This window comes from Beta vulgaris, chromosome 6, assembly GCF_026745355.1.
Source record: "Beta vulgaris subsp. vulgaris cultivar EL10 chromosome 6, EL10.2, whole genome shotgun sequence".
NCBI classification, from domain to species: domain Eukaryota; kingdom Viridiplantae; phylum Streptophyta; class Magnoliopsida; order Caryophyllales; family Amaranthaceae; genus Beta; species Beta vulgaris.
In genome coordinates, this window is record NC_079207.1 from 6,253,795 (window position 1) to 6,278,505 (window position 24,711).

General features: G+C 36.8%; 3 protein-coding genes across 5 annotated transcripts; all 3 read left to right on the forward strand.

Moving 5' to 3' along the window:
- The first annotated feature begins 10,181 nt into the window (after nt 1-10,181).
- Nucleotides 10,182-13,864, forward strand: LOC104895254 (wall-associated receptor kinase 2). Its single transcript, XM_010681711.4, has 3 exons — nt 10,182-11,557; nt 11,702-11,866; nt 12,399-13,864. Exons 1-3 carry the CDS (start codon nt 10,609-10,611, stop codon nt 13,601-13,603), a joined length of 2,319 nt encoding a protein of 772 aa, XP_010680013.1. The 5' UTR covers nt 10,182-10,608; the 3' UTR covers nt 13,604-13,864.
- A 5,397-nt stretch (nt 13,865-19,261) lies between these two features.
- Nucleotides 19,262-23,752, forward strand: LOC125491500 (pentatricopeptide repeat-containing protein At3g26630, chloroplastic). The gene is made up of 2 exons (XM_048646096.2): nt 19,262-20,924; nt 23,509-23,752. The coding sequence occupies exon 1, from the start codon at nt 19,411-19,413 to the stop codon at nt 20,662-20,664; it is 1,254 nt and encodes a 417-aa protein (XP_048502053.1). The 5' UTR covers nt 19,262-19,410; the 3' UTR covers nt 20,665-20,924; nt 23,509-23,752.
- Nucleotides 20,784-22,565, forward strand: LOC104895257 (uncharacterized). Of its 3 annotated transcripts, none has more exons than XM_048646097.2 (2): nt 20,784-20,924; nt 22,094-22,565. In XM_048646097.2, exon 2 carries the CDS (start codon nt 22,134-22,136, stop codon nt 22,338-22,340), a length of 207 nt encoding a protein of 68 aa, XP_048502054.1. In that variant the 5' UTR covers nt 20,784-20,924; nt 22,094-22,133; the 3' UTR covers nt 22,341-22,565. The 3 variants fall into 3 exon arrangements, with proteins under 3 accessions (XP_048502054.1, XP_048502055.1, XP_010680016.1); XM_048646098.2 differs by having other exon boundaries at nt 20,785-20,924; nt 22,120-22,565; XM_010681714.3 differs by having other exon boundaries at nt 20,924-21,948.
- Nucleotides 23,753-24,711: the final 959 nt, after the last annotated feature.

Here is a 24,711-nt window from a genome sequence, read left to right on the forward strand (position 1 = left end):
TATACATCACAGCATAGCGGTGAGTTTGACTCGTTGGGCCGTTCCGCTTCCGAAAAGGTATCACAATAGTCCATCGGACTCCCTTGGCCCATTTTCCGCAAAACAGTTTAGGTTTTTTGTCGCAAATCCTTTTCAAACTTTTCCGCCAATCTGCCTACGTCAGATTGTATGTTATTTCCCTTACAAATTAAACAAAGATATGAAGTCATATCATCACAAACATATAAATAACAATCTTGAAAGCGCAATGATAATACTCCCTCTGCTTTTATTTATTTGCTATATTTTCCAAAAAGGGTTGCTTTTTTTTATTTGCTACATTTCCTTATTAGGAGACTTGGCCCACCAAAAAGTAATAGTATTATATTTGTTTTCCCTCTTCTTCCACCAAAAAGTACTATTTTTTCCCTTTTTTCACCTTATTTAATGCTAAATGGGTCAAAAAGTACACCAAAAAAGAATGAAATGGACATCTCCTAAATTCTTGTGTAAACAAAAATGTAGCAAATAAATAAAAGCGGAGGGAGTACATAACAGCATACAAGTACTCTGTTAGACTGTTCTCACATAGTTTTACTTTTATGAAGCTACTAGTGTTGCATATCTATCCTTTTGCCGAGGGTCTGGTGTCATATGCCAACTCTAGTTTGTGATGAAATTGGACTTTACTTAGGATGTATATAAATATACTTGATTGATGAATGACAAGCATGACGGAAATTGAACCAAACTTAACAAGAACATATATTGAGACAGACCTAATAATTTACATAATTAGGTATTGCAATGGGGGCGGGTCCGCTAGACCCAGACCCATTTATTTTTCACAGACCCAGACCCACTCCAGATCCGTTGGGTCTAGATTTTTCAGATCCAGATCCGCTGGGTCTAGTGGGTCCACGAGTCCAAATGGGTCCTTTTTAGTTTTAAGTTTTCAACACATTTTTGAATATGTGTAATTAAAAAATTTCGCCCTAATATATATAGATTCTTGTATCCAAGGGTAAAGCATTCTCTAAACAAAATTTTAAGAATTAACTCATAAAATATTAAAATGTTAGAACTTACAATGTTACAAGTCTTAGATGGAGTTACAACACTAACAAGTTCACAAAATCACAACTCATAAAACTTTAGAGTTTAGGTTAAAAAAATTTCTAATATGTAAATGGGTCTGCGGGGCGGGTCTGAGTCTAGCATATGTGAACTCGTACCCCTTCGGGATCCAAACCCGACACGGACCCATTGGGTCTAAAATTTTTGGACCCGAACCCTTATAAATGGGTCGGGTCTTAGCGGATTTGGATTGGGTCCATAAACCATTGCCATCTCTATGCATAATACTCCCTCCGTCCCTAATTAGAGTGTCCATTTCTTTTGGGTCCAAGTATTGAGAAAAAATCATGTGTATAACCTTATTTGTATTAAATCATAATTAAATATAGAAGTTGGTACATTTTTTATGAATGGTTTATCAAGAAGATAGAATGTGGACCACATGAAAAAGGGTAATATTATAAAAATTGAAAGCAAAATAATATTTTAATTGGTGGATTCATACCAAATAACGAAATGAGAAATCTATTTGGAACAAACATAAATGAAAAAATGGACACTCTATGTAGGAGATGGAAGGAGTAGCATTTTATGTTATAAATTAATAGAAAGAAATGGTCAAGTTAATAAATAGTGTAAAAATCAAACTGTTAATTACAATTTTTTGAAGTGGAAAAAACATATTTACAACCAAGAAAATATGGAAATATGATTCTTAAACATGTAAGCGGCCTGACTTGATGTCAAAAAAAATGTAACCCGGAAGATAATATGCCTCGTACGTCAAAGATCAAAATTGGGACTTTTGATGAACATCTCGATTTGTAATTACCAGAGGGGTTTGCATTTTGCAATCATTTGTAAGAAAATATGCACAACTTGGTAAGTCACTCAATGTCAAATCTAAATCAAATGCAAATAATAGGGGTACACAACTTGACAAGTCACTCGAAGTCAAGGGGTGCTACGTGCACTCGTGCAATCAACTAATAATTACCTTTTCCTCTCATCTTCTACTACTCTAAACAGGGTAGTCAACACTATGTTTTCTCTGCAAAAATATAACCTAGTCCTTATTTTTGTGCATTCATCAAAGATAGACCTCATCACGTTGAGAAACTGTTGGTATCTAATAGACAAAGACTTTAGAGTATCTATCATCATATATTTTCGACTTTATATGTGGAGAAAAACTTTATTTACCTAGTAGGTTATTTATTTATTAGAGATTGACAATGATAAACGTATCCAACTCAATAGAGTAGATTATTCTTCAATTATCTATTCTTTGTGGATAGTTTATTCAAAGTGAAGATGTATCAATCTCCTTATTAGTAATAAAATAACATAAAGACATAAACAAACAACTAGTACCCTGAAATCCCTCCGAAAATTGATGAGTGAGAATTTGGTCTCACTCATATGCATATTTTGGCAAGATTTACATGATAATTTTGGATCCAAATGCACTTTTCCCCTTAATTTCATCATTTTTCATCCTCTAACAATGCATATGGTAGATGAAATTTCATGGTTCTTTTCTCCCTTTGACCACTAACTATTGTTGATGTGTTTGTTATGAGGAAAAGGCAGAAAGGAAACGGAGCGGGCGCTCCTTGTAAAAGAGGAGCGGGCGCTCCTGAACGTCCCTGTACATGACAAAGCAAACCAGAAAGTTGGAGCTAGGAGGGAGCCACCAAGGAGCTGGAGCTCCTAGCATGGGGAGCAAAGGAGCGGGAGCTCTCAAGGAAACAGGAGCGGGCGCTCCTTTATGCGTTGAGGATGGCAAAGGAGGGCAGAAACTTTGGAGCTACCAAGGAGCTACCATTGAGCAAGCGCTCCTTGGAGCACATAATACAAGGAGCGGGAGCTCCTTTATATTGAGGAGCGGGCGCTCCCACCTGCTGGGCAGCCACTTTTGTTGGCAGAAACTTTGGAGCGACCTAGGAGCTACCAAAGAGCTCCCGCTCCAGCGCCTCATTTTGTTAGGAGCGGGAGCTCCTGTTTTACAAGGAGCGGGCGCTCCTTGTTATTTTCGCGATATTTTTATGTTAAACGCTGATTTTAGCCTCGTTTTTGTGGGGATATAAATACCTTTTTCACTTAATGACAATTAACTTTAATTCCAGTAAATCATTTTTAGAGAGTTTTCTTAATCTATAGTGAGAGAAAGTAAGGTTCTAGAGAGAGAAAGTAGATTTCCATGGTTTTGTAGCTTGGATTATGACAAAAATTATGGTTTTTATGCAAGATCTTCATTTCTTCTTCCATGGTTTAAGTAATATCTCCTCTTCTCTCTACTTCTTATACTCTTATCTTTTTGTTTATTTAAGTTTTGTCTAAAATTAGTTTAACCCATGTTTAGATTTTAGTTTTTATTCTTAATCTTGATTTAGTTGGTGTGTTGATTGTTTAGTTGTTCATGTTTGATTCACTTTCTCCTTCTATTAGTATTATTATGATGACTATAATGATTAGTGAGTAGTTAATTAGTTGGGGGTTGGGGTGAAAACCCAACCATGATTGATTTTGGTATTTGAATAAGAAGATAGGGGTTCTTTGGGTTTCTTAATCGATCAATAGCATAACTATTATCTACTTGCATTCTAGAATTATGATGTTTGTTGATTTATGCTTTAGTCAAGTTGAGAGAGGAGACTAGAGTTGATGTTCATGTTATTTTCTTACTTAATTGCTCATGAGAGTGAGAATTGAGTGAGGGTTTGTTATTTGATCCTTCCCCCTACACTTCGCATTTCTTATTTCCTAAATCATGATTGGATGGTGTTTATCCCCTTCTCCCAATGTTTTTATCAATCAATTTCTTGCCTAATCATTTAGCTTTTTCTTAAGACCTTAGTTGATTACTTAATCTAGTTCTTAGCTTAACAAACCAAACCTTTTGCTAAATTTTCGTCTTAGCTTGCAACAATTAGCAACATTGGTGTTCTTCTTGCTATTCCCTGTGGATTTTGACCCTTACTTATCACTTTACTTAGTCTAGTGATTTAGTTAGGTTTGTTTGATTTTAGGAGGCTAGTAACGACCTAGTTTTTCCTTTATCAAAATGGCGCCGTTGCCGGGGACACACTTGGAAAAGTCTTCTCCCTTGAACTCAAGGAGTTCACCTCTCCACCATCCACTTGATTGCAAGGTAAAGTCAAGCTAATGACTTAAAACTAAGCGCTTACGGGAGGCAACCCGAATTCTTTCCCTTTTTCATTTCACTATTTATTTCTTTCTTTTTCGAGCATCTTCATGTCGTTATTAGTTTTTATGCACTAACCTTTTTGTGTTATATTTCTTACCCAAAAAAAAAAAAAAAAAAAAAAAAAAGAAAGAAAAAAAGTTCAAAAACGCTGCAAAAAAAAAATATAAGGAGCGGGCGCTCCTGTAAATCAGGGAGCGGGCGCTCCTTGGAAAAAAATTGGGACTGCAGAAAACAGAAGGTAGGCAGAGAAGTTGGAGCTCCCCAGGAGCTCCCAAAGAGCGAGCGCTCAAAGAGGAGCGGGCGCTCCGGAATCAGTAGGAGCGGGCGCTCCTTACAAAAAAAACCCTGCAGTTCTTAAAAACAGAAGGTGGCAGAAAAGTTGGAGCGCCCCAAGAGCTCCCAAAGAGCGAGCGCTCTAAAAGGAGCTGGCGCTCCGGGTTCCACAGGAGCGGGCGCTCCTTACAAAAAACTGCAAATCTACAAAAACAGAAGCAAGGCAGAAAAGTTGGAGCGCCTAAGGAGCGACCAAGCAGCAACAAAAGAGCGGGCGCTCCTGTTTTAAAAGGAGCGGGCGCTCCTATGCATCTGGGCAAAAAAATTCCCGATTTTCTTCAAGGAGCGGGCGCTCCTGTTTTACACGGAGCGGGCGCTCCCTTAATTTTTCCGCCCCTTCTAATTTTTTTCGGTCTCTCTCTCCTCTCATTTCCTTTCTTCCATCTCAACCCCTAACATTTTCTCCCTTCTCTCTCCTTCCTCCTACCTTCTAATCTCTCCCAAACTCCATTAAAATCACAATCTCCTCCATTTTTCTTCATCTCTTCTCTTCAAATACATCTTCTACTTTCTTTTTCTCCACAAAAATCTCACTCATCTCCCAAAACTCTTCTTTCACTCGCAATTTGGGTTTTGCTTGAAGAAATTGGGGCATATCAAGATTTGGAGTACATTTGCCAACTACATTCAAGTAAAATCATTCTCTTCCTTTTTCTTTTCTTATTTTTCGCCTTTTTATATATTTTTCTGTTTTTTTTTTTTAGTTTTTCTCTTTTATTTTACTTCTACATAGTTAGTTTCTTTTTCTTTTTTTTTGCTTGTGATTGTGGGATTAGCTGGTTTTAGATAGTTTTTTTTTTATTTCTTAGGTTTTTGTGACTTTTGTGATTTTTGTGAATTTTTTTTTGTGTTTTTGTGTTTTTGTGATTTGTGTGCTCTTGTGTGTAGTTTCCTTTTTAGTTTTATTTCATAGTTTATGTTGTGATTGTTGGAATTGTTATTACGAAGCACCTTTGGGACCTCCCTAGGATCATTTGAGTTGTTGGAATTTTGTTGGTGGATATAGAGATTTTGACTTTGTGAAATTTGGAGATTGCATTGTTTATTTGTGATTGTTTAAGTGTGTGCATAGTGGTTGAGCATTCTCTTTAAACTCCACAACATGACTTCACGCACTAAGAAAAATAAAAACCTCACAAATGCCAATCCCTCCCCAAACGACTCTATCCATATTCCTAACCTTCGGTTTGACCCCGATTCTAATCATAAAAAGGTTTATGACATGCTCAAACACCGAAAAATTAACCCAACAAATTCTATCATGGCCCTACGCTAGAGGCACTTGGCATTCGCCAAGATGTTTCTAGCGTGCCTAACGGACTAGGTTGGAATCGTTTTTCATCTATGCATGCCTTAACATATGAGCGGGTCACCCTTGAGTTCCTCGCCTCCCTTGAGCGAACTCTAAACGGGGAGGAAGAATTTGACATTTCATTCCAACTCTTCAACACTAAATTTCGAATGACCCTAGCCGAGTTGAATGGGGTTTTTGGTTGGCCCTCGGAGGCGAGGATTTATCACCCTCACCTCCAAAACTTTCCCAACTACAACCAAGAAGCCTTTTGGAGGCTCATTTCGCGTCTTTCCAACTTTCAATCTCGGTCCGTCTCCTCTACGGCCATTGTCTCCTCTATCCTTCGGTACACCCATCGACTTCTCGTTGGGTGTGTTTTTACTAAGCAAGAGCTTAGTAAAATGACCAAGGAAGACCTCATCGTTCTTTATATGGCCACCGAGACCCCCGACCGCTTAGGGGGTATGCTAAACTCGGGTTTTCACTTCTTAGAACGATGTGTAGAGATCAAAAAGGGGGAACTCTATAAGGGAGACATAAACATTGGTGGCATGATTTCCTTGATAGCCATCAACAAGGGTTTTGGGGAGCATCTAAAGCAACTCAAGGCCATTGATACTAACCCTTTCCTTGACCTTGATGCCTTGCGACGGATGCAATGGATCCGTCCTACCCATGACCCGGAACGTTGGAGTTGGTTTGTTAAGGGTCACCACCATTGTTTTCTCCCTAACCCCGAGGCCACTAGGATCGACCGAGAGGCTAGAAATGTTTGGGATGTAGCTAGTGAGCCCGAAAATGAAGATCCCCCACCCCGTGCCGAGCATGTTGTCCCCCTCCCCACGGTTGCTCCACTTCACAACCTTCCTCTTCCTCTTCCTCCTTCGATCTTGAACATGCCATTACATCTCTTTCCCTCACTCAAAATCGTATGCTTTCTATGATGGAAGGCATGCGGAGTGACTATGATGGCATGATGGTGCAAACTAACCAAATCTACAACTACCATGTAGAACGCGGTGATTTTGCACCATACATGAACTACCCCCATTGGCCCCCTCAACATGGGCCGGTCCCCGGTTGGCAAAACAACCAACCCACCTACCCCTACCACCCCCACCGTGATCCACCTTATGATTATAGGGAACCCGGTGGCACAAACCCGGTTGGTGATCCCAACTATCCTTTTGTGCCTCCTCCCGATAACGGTGGTGGTAGTAGTAGTAGTGGTCTTCCCCCACCCCCTTACTATGGGTACCCTCCCGGATACTCCGGCGGTTGGGACCCTCATCCGATGCCTCCTTATGGCAACTATGGCGATCCTCGCCCGCGGATGGACTAGACCGTGTCTAGTCATTGCCCTTCCCCCCCTTCCCTCATTGTTTGTTTATGTTTTATGCACTAGGGACTAGTGCAAATGCTAAGCTTGGGGGGGTGTTTTGATTTGAATTTGAATTAAGGGCTTTGTATGCATGAGGGGTGGTGGTGAATAGTTTGGGGGGTAGTCAAGTTTTGAAGGAGTGGTCTTGTTGAGGAAATAGGAAGATTAGTGGTAGTGAGGTGGGTGATCTATGCTTTTTGGTTTGTATGAAAGTTGTCCCACCAAGAGACAATGGATTGTTAACAATGATACGTACATATTTTTATTTTTGTCAAACTAACAATTTATTGTCTCTTTGATCCTTCTAATGATGATTCAACAATCCTTCATGGTAAGCTTCTCCCCATTCTATCTTGTAAATAGTTTAAATTGCTTTCATAGACTAGTTGCATGAAAAACATTTGAATAAAAAAAAAAAAATCAAAAAAAAAAAAAAAAAAAAAAAAAAAAAAAAAAAGAAAAAAATTTGGTTCTTGCCCAAGAATAACTTTCGAGAATGAGTCATTTGGTTCCCTCTCTTTGAATTTAGAGTGCATGAATAGAGGTTTGCTCTAGAAGAATGTGGGCATGGGTTAAGTCATCTAGGATTTGCTTAATCATGATTGCATTAGAGTATACTAAATGAAGCTAATGAACGCTCAATTGCTCGTCTAGTCTTGAATTTTGACTAAGTTGCTCATGCTTGGGTATTCTTGCTTCTGTTTTGCGGTCCCATGTGTCCTTGAATGCACTCCTTGTGTCCCGAAATAAAACTCTACAAGAAACTTAAGCTTAATTTTTGTTATTTGTAATAAGTGGCACAAAACCACAAGTGCTTATAGTCTTCTATGCAAAGTTAGTCTCATATTTGTGTAATGAAGTCCCATAATAAGGGAACAAAAGAAAAAGCCAAAAACAGTTAAAAAAGGCGTGAAAAAGAAAAAAAAAAGTGCAAAATGAAAAGCACAAAAAGAATAGAAAGTTCAATAAAAGAGGTCAATTTGTGGATGCCTCCCACACTTAGTTTCTTTTTCTTAAGTTTTGAGTAGAGTGGAGTCTAAGGCTCAATTGTGTGTTTAAGGAAAGTGGACTAGCATTTGGAATATTTTTGCCTTTGAAGAGCCCTTGTCTTTAGAATAGCTAGAAGTGTCTCTAATGAGCTAGTAACAAGCCTAAGAAAGTGTCCTAATTGCAATCTTGTTTAGTCTTTTCCTCCACCCTAACCTTTGAGCACATTTGGAAGGAAATGATCTTAAAAATTTGCTCTTTGTTCTTTGATTGTGGACCATTTTCTCATTACTCGATTTGGGCGAAACCGTAAAAAGCACTTTGGTTTTTGATAGCTCTCTATCATGTATCCCTTGCCCTCTCTTACATGTATCCCTTCTCTAGTTGATTGCTTGAGGACAAGCAATTGGCAAGCTTGGGGGAATTTTGATGAGTGAGAATTTGGTCTCACTCATATGCATATTTTGGCAAGATTTACATGATAATTTTGAATCCAAATGCACTTTTCCCTTAATTTCATCATTTTTCATCCTCTAACAATGCAACTAGGTAGATGAAATTTCATGGTTCTTTCCCCTCTCCTTTGACCACTAACTATTGTTGATGTGTTTGTTAATGAGGAAAAAGGCAGAAAGGAAAACGGAGCGGGCGCTCCTTGTAAAAGAGGAGCGGGCGCTCCTGAACGTCCCTGTACATGACAAAGCAAACCAGAAAGTTGGAGCTAGGAGGGAGCCACCAAGGAGCTGGAGCTCCTAGCATAGGAGCAAAGGAGCGGGAGCTCTCAAGGAAACAGGAGCGGGCGCTCCTTTATGCGTTGAGGATGGCAAAGGAGGGCAGAAACTTTGGAGCTACCAAGGAGCTACCATTGAGCAAGCGCTCCTTGGAGCACATTATACAAGGAGCGGGGCTCCTTTATATTGAGGAGCGGGCGCTCCACCTGGGCAGCCACTTTTGTTGGCAGAAACTTTGGAGCGACCTAGGAGCTACCAAAGAGCTCCCGCTCCAGCGCCTCATTTTGTTAGGAGCGGGAGCTCCTGTTTTACAAGGAGCGGGCGCTCCTTGTTATTTTCGCGATATTTTTATGTTAAACGCTGATTTTAGCCTCGTTTTTGTGGGGATATAAATACCTTTTTCACTTAATGACAAATTAACTTTAATTCCAGTAAATCATTTTTAGAGAGTTCTTAGCTTAATCTAGTGAGAGAAAGTAAGGTTCTAGAGAGAGAAAGTAGATTTCCATGGTTTTGTAGCTTGGATTATGACAAAAATTATGGTTTTTATGCAAGATCTTCATTTCTTCTTCATGGTTTAAGTAATATCTCCTCTTCTCTCTACTTCTTATACTCTTATCTTTTTGTTTATTTAAGTTTTGTCTAAAATTAGTTTAACCCATGTTTAGATTTTAGTTTTTATCTTAATCTTGATTTAGTTGGTGTGTTGATTGTTTAGTTGTTCATGTTTGATTCACTTTCTCCTTCTATTAGTATTATTATGATGACTATAATGATTAGTGAGTAGTTAATTAGTTGGGGGTTGGGGTGAAAACCCAACCATGATTGATTTTGGTATTTGAATAAGAAGATAGGGGTTCTTTGGGTTTCTTAATCGATCAATAGCATAACTATTATCTACTTGCATTCTAGAATTATGATGTTTGTTGATTTATGCTTTAGTCAAGTTGAGAGAGGAGACTAGAGTTGATGTTATGTTATTTTCTTACTTAATTGCTCATGAGAGTGAGAATTGAGTGAGGGTTTGTTATTTGATCCTTCCCCCTACACTTCGCATTTCTTATTCCTAAATCATGATTGGATGGTGTTTATCCCTTCTCCCAATGTTTTTATCAATCAATTTCTTGCTAATCATTTAGCTTTTTTAAGACCTTAGTTGATTACTTAATCTAGTTCTTAGTTAACAAACCAAACCTTTTGCTAAATTTCGTCTTAGCTTGCAACAATTAGCAACATTGGTGTTCTTCTTGCTATTCCCTGTGGATTTTGACCCTTACTTATCACTTTACTTAGTCTAGTGATTTAGTTAGGTTTGTTTGATTTTAGGAGGCTAGTAACGACCTAGTTTTTCCTTTATCAAAAATATAGTACAACTTTTATGAGACTAATTGAAAGAGACATGAGTATATAATAATAATCTATCTGATAAGGTCCAATTTGAACTCTAATAGAAAGATGATTATAACAGTTTGTATCACATTGGATATTATATTCAACTTCATGTTTAAATCAAACTGTCATAATGTACAAAATTCAACCCAAACCTAATTAGTACTAGAATGTCAAAACGTAAGTGCAAACAAAGTTCTTAACTGCATAGGTTTTACAAAAACATATGTGGAAAATGCACCAGTTGTTTCATATCCTCCTACCATGTCTTTTATTGACTTTCTTAATGTTTTCTACCACCACTTGCACCACCATTTCCACCACCGCGAAACCCGGCTGTCCTACCAGATGTGGCAACATAACAATTCCTTACCCATTTGGCATCAGCCAAGATGCAGGTTCATGTTCCCTTGATAGATGGTATACCATTGTTTGTGACACCACCTTTAACCCGCCAAAACTATTATGGGGTCCTAATAAACTTGAGGTCATAGACATTTCTCAAACCGGACAAATGAGAATCAAGAACGTCATAGCTCGTAAATGCCACGATGAGCCCTTATTTGCAGAAGCTACAAAGTTAGACCTTCTGTCTCTCCGTTTACAAGTACTACATCCGGAGATCACCTCCCCATTTATGTTTTCAGACACAGAAAACAAGTTCATTGTCATTGGTTGCGATCATATGGCTTTAATAACGGATGATATTAACTCCAGATATTCAAGTGGATGTATTGCTACATGTTCAAGCCAAGAAACTGTGATTAAGTATAATGGCTCGTGTTCAGGGATCAGTTGCTGTCAAACATCCATCCCTAAGGGAGTCACTTTTTTACAAATGGATGTATTTTCCATTAGTGCTAACCATAGCACAGTGACGAAGTTTAATCCATGCGGTCATGCTTTCTTAGGTGAGCTAAGTAAGTTCACCTTCAATGTAGCTGATCTTTCTGATCCTACATTCATGAATAGAACGAGAGACAAAGTACCAATTGTGCTTGAATGGGTTGTTGGTAATGACGAATATTGTTATCAAGCTCAGCAAAAGCTGGCTAGTTATGCTTGCCAACAAAATACCAGTTGCATAGACTTTGATATTGGCTCAAGAAAAGGATATCGTTGTGGTTGCATCAAGGGTTACCAAGGCAACCCTTATCTTAGTCCTGGATGTACAGGTCAGGTTTCTCTCTTTTCACTCTGTTCGTTTTCTAATAATTGCACAACTTCGACTTCTACGATTTTCGATGCATGTCTTCAACCTCACTACCTACTGGTCATTGTATTAACACTTTGATGTATATGTAATTCTTTTGCTGCAGATATAGATGAGTGTGCGGGTTCAAACAATCCATGCTCGGACAATTGTGCCAATACCCCTGGTAGTTTCATATGCTCTTGTCCTGAAGGACATAATGGTGATGGTTTAAAGACAGGGAGAGGTTGTCTCAAAGATAATTCACAGAGTGTTATGACGTTCAGCATAGGTATGCTTCCCTGGCCTGGTCTTAGGTAAAGGTGGTTTCGGCACATGAGTCCCTTTTCTTTTCTCTCTACCTCTTTCTTCTCCAAAAATTGTCTAGGAGTCCGTGAATTGAAAAATGTAGCGAGTAATATGAAACGGAAGAAGTATATTACTTGGTATTGTTCAGCTTGGTTGGTAAGGGTTTAGGAGGGTAGTATTCAAGACCTTGGATTGAATGCCTACTGAATCACCGCACTTGGCCACTCTCTAGCACCAAAAAGAATGTGGTGTCCTGATTTGTACTTTATAGGTTATAAAACATTTCCTATCTTCATGAAGAATCGCCTTTAACAAATTAAACTGACAAGCTTTTTGCTGCATGTAGCTAAGACTTGTTCTAAATTGTTAAAATCAAACAATAAATACTTTCTCTATATCCAGTTTGGATATCATTATTGTTATTGTTATGAGATTATAAATTTCATGTCCAGCTAATGTACTATTCTGTAATATGGTTTATGTTAGTAAAATATTTCCTCAAATTACTCATGCAGGTATCAGCTTCGGAACTTTGTTCTTGCTGATTTTAGTGAGTTGGATATATTTCACCAAGAGAAAAAGGAAGCTTATGAAAATTAGGGAAAAGTTATTTGACCAGAATGGAGGATTACTACTAAAACAACAGCTTTCTCCAACAGAATCATCCAAAACATTTTCTGCAGATGAACTAAAAATCGCGACTAATAATTATAGTGAAGATCGGGTTTTAGGTAAAGGTGGTTTCGGCACAGTATACAAAGGAACACTAAAGGATGGTCTTGAAGTTGCAATCAAAAAACCGAAAGTAGGAGATCAAGATAAATCTCAAATGGAGGAGTTCATAAATGAAGTGGTTATCTTAATGCAAACTAACCACAAAAATGTGGTTAAACTCTTAGGATGCTGTCTTGAGACTAAAGTTCCCCTCCTTGTATACGAGTATATCTCTAATGGTACGCTCTTGGCACATATCAAAAAAGAAGGCACTTCTTGGCTAAACTGGGAAAATTGCATCAGGATTGCAACAGAGACAGTGGATGGACTTGCTTATCTTCATTCAGCTGCTCTGACACCGATAATTCATCGAGATGTTAAATCTGCTAACATATTGCTCGACAATAGTTACACAGCGAAAATAGCAGACTTTGGTGCTTCAAGACTAGCACCCATTGATGAAACTCTAGCAGCAACTGATCATCTTCTAGGAACATTTGGATATATTGATCCAGAGTCTATGCATACAGGTCGGTTAACTGACAAAAGTGATGTTTACAGCTTTGGAGTGGTTCTTGCCGAGCTATTGACCAAAGAAAAAGTACTCTCCCCAGAAAGAAACCCAGAAGAAGTTGGTTTGGCCAAGTATTTTGTGTCGTCGATGAAACAACACCGGTTGCTTGAAATCCTTGACCCCCGGTTGGTGGAGGAGGCAAGTCAAGAACAGCTCCTTTCAGTGGGTAAGCTTGTACTGAAATGTCTTGATTTTAATAGCGAAAATAGGCCTACAATGAGGGAAGTCGCTCTTGAATTAGATGGTTTGAAGAAGCAAATAAACCATCCTTGGGATAAGACTGATGAGCAAACCTATGAGGAGACTACCAGTTTAGTAGGCCAACAGGATCTCTACCCTGCGTCCTCAACTAGTTATGGTGATAGTTCTATCACAAGTACTGTGGAATATTATGGGCAGCATTCAGTGCGAAGTGCGAACGATTCAATATGATCACTGATAATGAAACGGCATCCTCGTAAATGCTTAAAACTGGTAAACCAACTGCTACCTTTAAGTTGAAGTGGTGAACTTTCAGTGTGAAATGTGAATAGCTCTATTTGGGGGGCTTTTGTTCTTAATTTGAGTTCCTCTGTCTAAAAGCTAACAGAAAATGTTATGTTACTGTATGTCCTAAACCTAGATATTAATCAACAATTATGATCAAACTTGAAGTCTTTTGACCATAATTGTTTTTTACCAGCAACTACACTATTATTTGTCTCAAGTTCCTTCATTCATCATCGTTTTTTGTTTCAGATTTCACTGAAATATGAAAACTAGAAAAAGTAGTCCCTTATCTTCTATTGTCATTTTAAAAGAAAATACAATCACATTGAGTATGACTACCTAAAGGTATGATTTTTAAAATGGTTAAACCAAAAACTCGGAAACTAACCCTAATACGAAACAGGGCTTCTGTTAGTAAGTAATCCTAAAATTAGTGCACGAACAAAGAACACTCTTCCAAACACCAAAAGAAATTGTTCTATAAATGTATTAAAAAACACCCATATGAACAAACATTAGTATTGGGTGTACCATGCCGCAATATAACATGAGACAATTAATGGGGAATCTCTCAAATGAAACACAATTTAATTAGAACAATCAGAAAATAACCTCTCTGTTTATCTCAATATGTAAGCTCTATCTCATCTTCCCTAAATTGCAACATAGCCTAACAAATATGTCAATCTTATACTTACTTGGTAACATAAAGAATACAACATTTAAATATTTTATACTCCCTCACAAATAATACCCAATTGTTGCATTCTTTCTGTACAAAGGAAGTAAATCGAAATCATATGTAACATCGGGTGGCTAATTAACGAGAGATCTAGTGCAAAATCAAAATTTAATATGTTTTTGCAGAGTATGAAAAGGAATCCAAAAGTAAAGTGATAAGAGAAGTGTAAAGTAAAGATAAAAAAGAAGGCAATCTTTAAGCATTTTCAACAGTTTTGTTTTTATACCAGAAATTAGACAACCAAAGAGAATAAAAAAAAGCAGTGTTACAACAATGTTTGAATTGAAAAGAAAGGGGAAGATGTTAGATCAGCCGGTGTAGATATGAATATGAACGGCGAGGATGAGAATAGCATAAAGAGCAAAGAAAATAAGAGTGTGAATGAAGATAGCTTTGCCGTTAGTCTTCATACCTCCAAATTCAATAGATCGATTGTATCCTGGTATTTGTACTAGTAGTCCTGGTGATAGCAACACGAACAATACTACTCCTACTAATACAGGTGCCCAATCTGCCATTCTTCTTCGATTCTTTTCTTTTCTTAACTTTTGATCTTGCTTTTGTGATTTTTGCTGTTTCTTTTTGGGGGGGTGATTATTTGGTGAAAGAAATGAGGAAACGCAAAAAAAAAGAGGAGAGAGAAAATTGATGGCAGGTGGAAGAGATGGGAGGAGGGGAGTGTCTCTCTACTCTTTCTACTTTCTACTTTCTACTTTCTACTTTCTACTTTCTAGTAGTGTCTTCTGACTACAGGAGTGAGAGACTGTGGAATTACTTCTGTGAAGGAGTGGAAAAAACAGAGGAAAGTGCGACAATACAATTTGTTTGCGTTGTAAGTAATATTTTTGACTATTTGGAAAGCACCAAGCACAAAAAGGACAATCTCGCTACTAATTACTAATTATCACATATTCCAAAATTAATACATTCTTAACTCTAACTTGCTTTTATATCATTCTCCTCCCTCTTTTCTTTTTCTTTTTTTTTCTCTTTTTTCACTCCTCTACCGCAAAACCCTAATTTTCAACCTAGGACTACTACTATCTTTTTGGACGATAGTAAGCCTCTTTTCTCCTTTTGTTACTAGTTTTTTTTTATATTTATGTTTCTAATTAATAAACTTTAATCTTTCTTTAATGGAGAGTTTTTTTACCCATATATTGAGTTACATCTATCCATATATTGGTTTTATCTCTCTTCGTGTGAGAGTTTGGAAACCTTTTTTTTTGGGTTTTTTTGTGCAATTCAAGAGGTTGATTTGTTGATTGAAATTTGTGTGGAGTTGCAACAGATGTCAAGACTTTGTTTATAATCACTTAAATTGAATCCAGTTCTATTTCAAAATTACAAAAGATCGAGATATCCCATTGTAGAAGGCTGCATCAAACAGTGATGTAAAAGACGAGGGTTCTCAAAAATGTTATGTCTACTCAACGATCCTAGTCTTGAAAACTTTTTAGGAGTTATAAAATCCATGTTGCAATCAAAGTGACTATCTCCATGTCTTAAGATCTACACAAAATTTATATATTGGTAAACTTTGTTTTGTATAGATGCAATATTCTCTTTTTAGAGCATACACAATGGTTGATCCTATTTTAATATTTCCACTCTCTTCCACCTTACTTATGATTTATCATTAGTTTTTATGTTTTTTTTACCCACAATAGATGATCTACAATTTTGAGCTTTTTAACCATTGGATTGGTTTTTTTAATGCTATTAGATTGTTGCTAACTCACCATACATGGGGCCTACCAATTATTCTCTTATGTGATATTCTAATTTGATAAGGCACTTCTCTCTATCTCGTAAAATAAATTTGCAACGAGTTGAAAGTAAAAAAGTTAAAAGATAAATTAAGCACAACAAAAGAACACAACGAAAATTTACAACACAGTTACTTTCCTCTCAACTAAATTTTTGAGAAAAAATTAAAGTCCCTGATTTAGTGGGATAAACTGATTAAAAATTTAAAATCTCTGATCTATTTAGATGTAATCAAGAAATAATTCAATTTTATACATGTTTTTACACACATCGCGTAGATACAAAACTAGTGTTTAATATTGGTTAGGCCCCTCAAATCTAAAATCTTAGATCCATCCCTGACTTTTTTTTTTCTTTGGAGAGAAATTTCATTAACTTAAGGTCAAACGATATCTACAATAAATATTAAAAAAAATAAGATTTAACTAAACAAGGTTAAATCAAATTTATTTTTCTCTTTTTCTACCCAAAAATACTACTTTTTCACCTTTTTATTATTTTATATTAAATAGCTCAAAAAGTACTCTCTCAAAAGCTTGAGAGTAACATTGCCCTAATTATTATGTATTACTATCAAATATAGCAATTAAAAAAAATGAAAAGGGATAAATAAGAAGTGATATCAATACCACTATACTATTGCAAATTAGATCCTACACCAAGGTGTAGGATGAGCATCCTACACCTTGTCCAAAACTACGTCGTTTTGATAGTTTTAGGGGAGCCAAAATTTGGCAGGCTTTTGGCAGTATTTATGAAAGTGGGCCAGCTCTTTCTCTCTCATCACTCACTCATTCCCTCCCTTCTCTCTCGTTTATTTTTCAAGAACCATTTCAATTATCTCTTTCATTTATTTTGTTCTTCATTTATTTCTCCCTTATTTTCATTCATTTCTATTATAAATTTCCAAATATTGATATTTGATTTTATTTTCTGTTTTGCATTTTTAAAACTTTTTTTAATGTACAAATGCATATGGTTTGATGTACAATAATATACGAGTGTACATTTGGGGATAGTGATCAAAGTAATGACCATCAGTGTACATTGTGATTTATCCTTATTTACGTTGGTTGCGGTACCTTTTTTTATTATTATTAGCTTCACCTACAGTTGCATGTACATGCACGTACCTAGCATGTACACTTTGTTGACATTCATGTACATTAACTGGGTTACAATCATGTTGTTATGTGTTGACCTTTTGTTTTAATACATGTATTGAGTTTTTTTTTTGTTTTGGTTGTGTCTATTGAATATGTTATGCATGCATGTTAGTGAAGCTAATGTATATTTAGTCATATACAGTGAACATTAACGCAACTTTAATGTACACAGAACAAAGTTAGCTCTATAAAATAACTTGAACATCCAGTCATAACAACATTGTACATTCAGGCTTAGTTATTGAACAATCTTGCTAGAACATTTATACATCGAGTCATATCCAGTGAACATTCAATCAAACAATAATGTATCCTTATTTTCAGTGATCAAAGTAATGACCATCAGTGTACATTATGATTTATCCTTATTTACGTTGGTTGCGGTACCTATTTTTATTATTAGCTCCACATGCAGTTGCATGTACATGCACGTACCTTGCATGTACACTTAGTTGACACTCATGTACATTAACTGGGTTACAATCATGTTGTTATGTGTTGACCTTTTGTTTTAATACCCATATTGAGTTTTTTTTTTGTAGCACCTGGAGCACTATGAGGTATAGGACTGTAATTGTACATATTGAGTTTCATTAATGAACGAACATCAATACACCAGTGTACAAAGATTGCAAATTACTCACTTGACATCAGCTTTAGAAATTGGGTTACTTTTATTCTATTGTGTTTCTTTGTACATTCTTGGCTTCGTGGTTGTTCATTAACAAAATCAAAATGTACAATGACATCCTCCCATAAAATCGTCAATAACACACAATGAATAATAGACATCCAAAATACAATCCTTGTGATATAGTGAACAATGTGATAACACACAATGAACAATAACAGACATTCAAAGTAGAGGTTCAGATATTTCTTCATATTTTTCCCTTTGTTCTCAAAAGGGTGGCCAATGGTATTTATTCACTTTGTGTTCTTGCAACCTCAAAAAAATTTAGTAACTAGAGGATGAAATTTAAAAAACGAAATCATTAAACATGGAAGGAGGTTGAGTGTGGAAAAGAGAAAAGTGGTGAACAGTATATGTGGGGAAACGATGGCAGCTGACATCAAATCAGTTATTAAATGGTGAACAGTAACTGTCAAATCATTTACTTTTTGAATTTTCGACATGTACATTGGATGAAAGGGAGTTGTACATTGGTTGTCAAATCAATTACTTTTTGCATGTTGAATGGTGCGTTTTATTCTTCTTGCCTTGCGTTTTGGAGCTGGTGTAGGATGCTCATCCTACACCTCTGTCCACCATCTACTTATTGCTATACTATTACCTGCTACTGAAAAAGTACACATTTTCTCATTCTCTCTTTTTCTCTCTAAAACCCTAGCCTCCCCTACTCCTTCTTCATCGGTTAGGGGCTGGCATGAATGATTTCATCCATGGTAAACCCCCTTTTCCTTTTTATTTTCAGTTTTTAATTTATTTTCTTGTTTTGTTGAATAAATTAGTATCTCTTTATGAGATTTCTTCAAACCCTGTTATGGGGTTTTTAGTCTCTGTTGTGGAGATCTCCTTCTCCCCTATGGGAGTTGTGAATGTGGTTGTTTTGTTTTTAGGTATGAGAAAATTGTTCTTATTGGTAGACGTTCAAGAGTCTACATGAAGGTATTGGAATCTCGGATGCGGTTAACATGGCTCGATCAAGAATGATCTTCCCAAACTATGTCATAATGATAGACTTCCTCATCAATAGTTGTTTGATTCAGCAAATACAAGGGGGTTGCGCTGTATTGTTCGATCTGATTCGTTATAATTTCTTCGAAGACGAATTTGATTTAACCTTGTTTAATTATATCTTTTTTTCTTTAATATCTATTGTAGATGTCGTTTGACCTTTCATTAATGAAATTCCTCTTTTAAAAAAATACTTGCTACTGAAATGTGCGCCCATTCACCTAGCGGACTACAATCTACGGCCTATGTATTCATAGACGAGTGAACGCAGGGGAGAGGAGGGGTCCCGCCTAATCCACCCGCGGACGCATTCCTTGGGCTGTTGGGCACCACCTGCTCTCTGCTTTGAGTTGTTGAGTTGCTGCTGTTTTCCATGGCCTTATGCTTCTCTTCTTCACCTGATCTTTTCTCTTCTCCAATTAATTTTCAACCATTCTCTCTCCTCCAAAACTGCACCTCTCCACAACACCTAACCCAAATTCATGCTAAAATCATCCGTTCAAATCTCACCTCTAATCATCTTGTTGCCACCCAATTACTCCGCCTCTATTCTTCCTATGGTAATCTCAATTACGCCACTTCAATCTTCCATCATATCCCTTCTCCTTCAACCTTCACTTGGAATCTCATCATCAGAGCTCACACAATCAACGGCTCATCTTCTCAGTCTCTTATTCTCTACAATCTTATGATTTGCACCGGCGTCGCACCCGATAAATTCACCTTTCCCTTTGTTTTAAAAGCATGTGCCGTTACTTCTGCCGTGGAAAAGGGGAAGGAGGTTCATGCTATGGCGATTAAAACTGGGTATTATGGTAGAGATATGTTTGTTAAGAATACCCTTTTGAATATGTACTTGAAATGTGATCATTTAGAGTGTGCACGCAAGGTGTTTGATGAAATGCCTGTGAGAAATGTTGTTTCTTTGACGACGATGGTATCAGGTTTGATTGAGTGTGGGGAGTTGGATTGTGCTAGGAGGTTGTTTGATGAAATGCCTGTGAGAAATGTGGTTTCTTGGACTGCTATGATTAATGGGTATGTGGCAAATGGAAGGCCTCAAGAGGCGTTTGAATTGTTCTCAGAAATGCAGGTGGAGGGAGTTAGACCTAATGAGTTCACTCTTGTTAGCTTGCTGAGAGCGTGTATCGAGCTTGGGAGTCTTGAGTTAGGGTCTTGGGTCCATGATTATGCCATAAAGAATGGGTTTGAATTGGGTGTTTACCTTGGGACGGCCCTCCTTGACATGTATAGTAAGTGTGGTAGTTTAGAGGAGGCCAGGAAAGTGTTTGATATGATGGAGAGAAGGAGCTTAGCAACTTGGAACTCAATGATTTCGAGCTTGGGTGTGCACGGGTGTGGAGACGAGGCATTGGCACTCTTTGAGGAGATGATGGAGGAAAATGTGATGCCTGATGCAATCACATTTGTTGGGGTATTGAGTGCTTGCATTCAAACACATAGAGTTGATGAAGGTTTAAATTACTTTGATTTCATGACCAAAGAGTGTGGTATCATGCCTGTTGTAGAGCATTATGTTTGTATGTATGAGCTGTGGGCTCGTGCCAAGGTAAATGCAAAGACCATGAGTTTTATGCGCATTTCATTGTCCAATTGGACGATATGACGTGTGTTGGCATGTACATCTCAATGACCGCACTAGTAACATCCTAAATGATTTAACCTGCAAGCTACTGTGGCGGATTATAGCTAGGAACAAAGGTGTTGATAAGTGTTGATAAGTCAAGAATTATTACAAATACCCGTATTGTGGCGGCTGCAGCGTGCAAGCATGGAATCCATGAACTATACGATGCGATTGAGGCTGAGATCCTAAGTTCCTAACATCTATGAAGGAAACCAGGCATGGAGAATCATAAATAAGGGGTATACTCATTTTATTTCCTCTTTTTTGGCTGTTGTCCAATACAAATTGCTTTTACCTGCAGAAAATAGAATATAAGCTTCTCGAAATATAAAAACCATAGTGAGTACTTGTATGAATTTCAACAGAATGGACGACTTGGTGAATAACAAAATAGGGGTTATAGTGCAAGCTACTTCAGCTGTAGTAGTTTAGGTGAATAACTTTCTTTATTGACTTGACGCATAAAGGTTCAAGTATATAACAATAACATATGATTCCTCGAATTGTTATATTGTATAGTGAAAACTAAATCATGTCAATAAACTCCTTGTCTTCTGCGGAAATATTTTCTTAATGAGAACTCTTACTGTATAATATTGTCATTAATGAATTTGGATATATCTTAATTATTTTGTATTATACTCCCTCCTTCCTGCCAAGCTGATTGGATTCCAGTGATCAATTTTTCTCTACTCCCCACCATTTCAGTTTGACAGCAAATATTGTTCCTTGGGATCCCTGCCTTGAAACATATCTATGATGCAGGTGTCCAATTCAGACACAAAAGAGGACATAAGACTAGCTTTCCGCTGAGTAATTGATCGTATTGCGCAGGATCTAAGCTTTTTTTCTTCTTAATCCTTAACTATTAATCGAGAATTCTAGAAATTCCTGTTTGCTACTTTACACACCACTAGAAAGGCCTCAATTTGACTCTTCCTAAGTGGAATGGACATGCCAGTATTCTTTAACCAAGTAGAATAAAGTTTATTTGCGGTAGGGTCCCTTGTCTTCCTATAGCCACTAAACTATATTAGCACCTCATATTAGCCCATGAAATTGATGGGTGAGCAAGAGTGATTTAGCTATCAAAACCAAGCTGCAATTATGGGCAGCTATAAACTGGAAACATAACCAGATACACCCATAAAAGCTGCATGTGAACATTGAATACTAAAAAGAATTATGCTACCTTATCAAATAGTCATGAGATAATGCTAGGAGGGAAAGTTGATTAATTGATTCTCCTTTTCATTTAGCTTTGTGAGTATCTTATTCTCTTTTCATATCTTGGAGCACTTGCACAATAATTTTGGGTCTGCTTTACATTTTCATTTTCTGGCTCTCCTTTTCTTTCCCTGCCCTTGCCTTGCTCTTATTCACTTTTTTTGGGTGCCTCACAAAGTAGTCATCAGTGCGCACTGTAAAGTGCAGAAAATACAGGGAAGATGAGAGACTGGGCTTCAACGCTCATAGCTTCAGCCCTATTTGCCTTCCTCCAACCAGGTTTGATCATCCAAGTACCCGGAAAGCAACAATCAGTCGGTTTCATGAATATGAAGACCAGTGTTGCATCCATCCTTTTCCATGGTGTTATCTATGGTTTGCTCCTTATGTTATTCCTTGTATTCCTTGACATCCATCTCTATGTTTAAGAAGGCAGCAGATGTTTTAATGAAATAGTATGGCTTATAGTATACATATGGAGGGAAGGGTGGGAATTTTTTTTTTCTTTCTCTTTCTAAAACGGAATTCTTGTTAGATTGTGTTGCTCTGTTTCAGCACCATTTCTGCATAAGTAAAAGATCAAATTGATGATGTACTATTCTGTAAGATTCTATTATCTTGAGACTTCTATCTTATGAAAAACTATTTCCATACATGTTTTCTTTATAGTTTATATCAACTAGTAAACATCCTGCTTTCTTTTTTTGAGCAGTCTATGTGAGTTGCATTTGCATCTCTTTCAATCCGTTTTTTTTTAGATTACCTCCCAACTCTTTACAAAACTCCCTACCAAAAAGAAGTTTATCTGAGGATGGAATATTGAATTTGTCCTGCATTGAGGAAGTTCTCTGTTCGGAAAGACACTATCAGGATTCAGGGTGTAGTATATCAGTATATCACTGTTTCAGTCCATGTCGTAGCCTTGTTGCCAACTTGCCATTCCTTGTTCTACAGCTTAAATATTGCCTGAATGATAGCTGAAGCCCCTGAGGTGCTGGGTTTAACAATTTGTTCCATCATATGGTATGCACGACACAAACGCACGATATTCAAGTGTTTCTACACACTGTAGTATTCTTATTTGAGAATATTACGCCACATTTTATTTTTGTTGTCAAATATTGTTTGCTTTGATCTTCATTTTCTTCAAAAGTTCACATATACCGTTTTCTATTATCAGTATCTAGATCTATGGTTGGTGTGCGTTAATGCATATACTCCTTTTCCGGTCTGGTGCACCTGGTGCTTGAGCCTGTGCACCAGACTAGAGAACAGAGTAGTTGCGAACCACATATGATTCAAGTATATTTCCATCTTCTTCCTCTATTTCTTGGTGTGTATCTATTCTTTAAAGAAATGAAGCTTATGGAACTTATTATACACTTAGTTTGCCGGGAAAAATAATGTGAATTTGTTACTCCCTCCGTCCCAATTTAGTTGCTACATTTGCTTTTCAACAGTTTACGAGATGCAACTTCAAACATCAATATCTTGAGTTATATATATGAAAAAATTATAAAAATTATATATTTGGAAAATACAAATTGGGACGAATCAAACAAGATCCAACATGACTATGTTTTTTCTTATGTATAGGGAGTAAAAGATAGTCAAAGTTATGACGTGAATAGTGCCTGCGGTCAAAATGTAGCAACTAAATTGGGATGGAGGGAGTATATAGTCTTGATGTAAGTAAGAAATAGCAAGCTGTTTGTTGATTATTAGTGGTAAAGTTTGTCTTTTCATGAGAGCATGAACAATGATGGGAATATGGTTGATATTTTAAATAACTTAAATTGTTGTAATCTCTAACTATATAATAAAAATTATTTAAATTTGATATTTCGAACTTACACATTAAGTTGAATTTAGTAAAATACTACTATATGACTTTTTTTGTTTTGTAAGGAAATACTATAAGGAAAAACATTGTTCTATAGTTTAGAAAAGTGTAAAAATATGGCTAGTATGAGATCCAAAAGGCAAAGTGGTAATTACTAAATAGTTGAAGGGTTCGTTTTGTTTGATGAATAATGTTTTTGATGGATAATAGTTTTACATGAAAAATATTTTCCGTTGGAAAAAGCAAATGAATATTAGTTTTCCTTTATTTCATTTCATGAAAAACTATTAATCTAAGAAGGAAAAAATGGAGATGTTGTGAATGAGAGTGGAGGAAAAGGGTGTTTCTTCTAACTTGGAAGAAACTATTTATAAAGGGATGGAAAGCTCTTTCCACCTTAGTTTTCGTTTTAAATACCTTGTCCGACCAAACAACGGAAGATGAGAAACTTAATTTTCATGGAAAAAATTTTATTCCAAAATAAATCGAGCCGAGGTACAAAACTCAAAAGTTGCTTGTTAGGAGTTTTATATGCTAATCTATATATGTAAATTTGGATGTTAGTTGCGAATTATGTCGGTTGAATTGTATTTCGGGATCATCATGGGTTGAGTAGATTTTCGAATAATTTGCTTTTGAGAACGATTGTGATTGTTATTTCATATCTTTTTTTTTAATACATATCCACCTCTTATAGATGGGCATTATTTCATATCTCTTTTTTTGAATAGCTACCCACCTCTTATAGATGAGCGATGGGTTTGATGTGAGGCTTGTGTGACTCTTTCCAAAGGCAATAACCCAAGGCTGTAGCTCATAGGGAGACGGACAAAAGCTTTCCCAAACTAGGTTTTTTTATTATTATTTTGAAGTGAAGCCCAAATTAACTTCAGTTAATTTCAGGAGTCGTAAGAGTGCATAGGTATTGGCCCATTTCAGGTGTTTATGCAATTTGT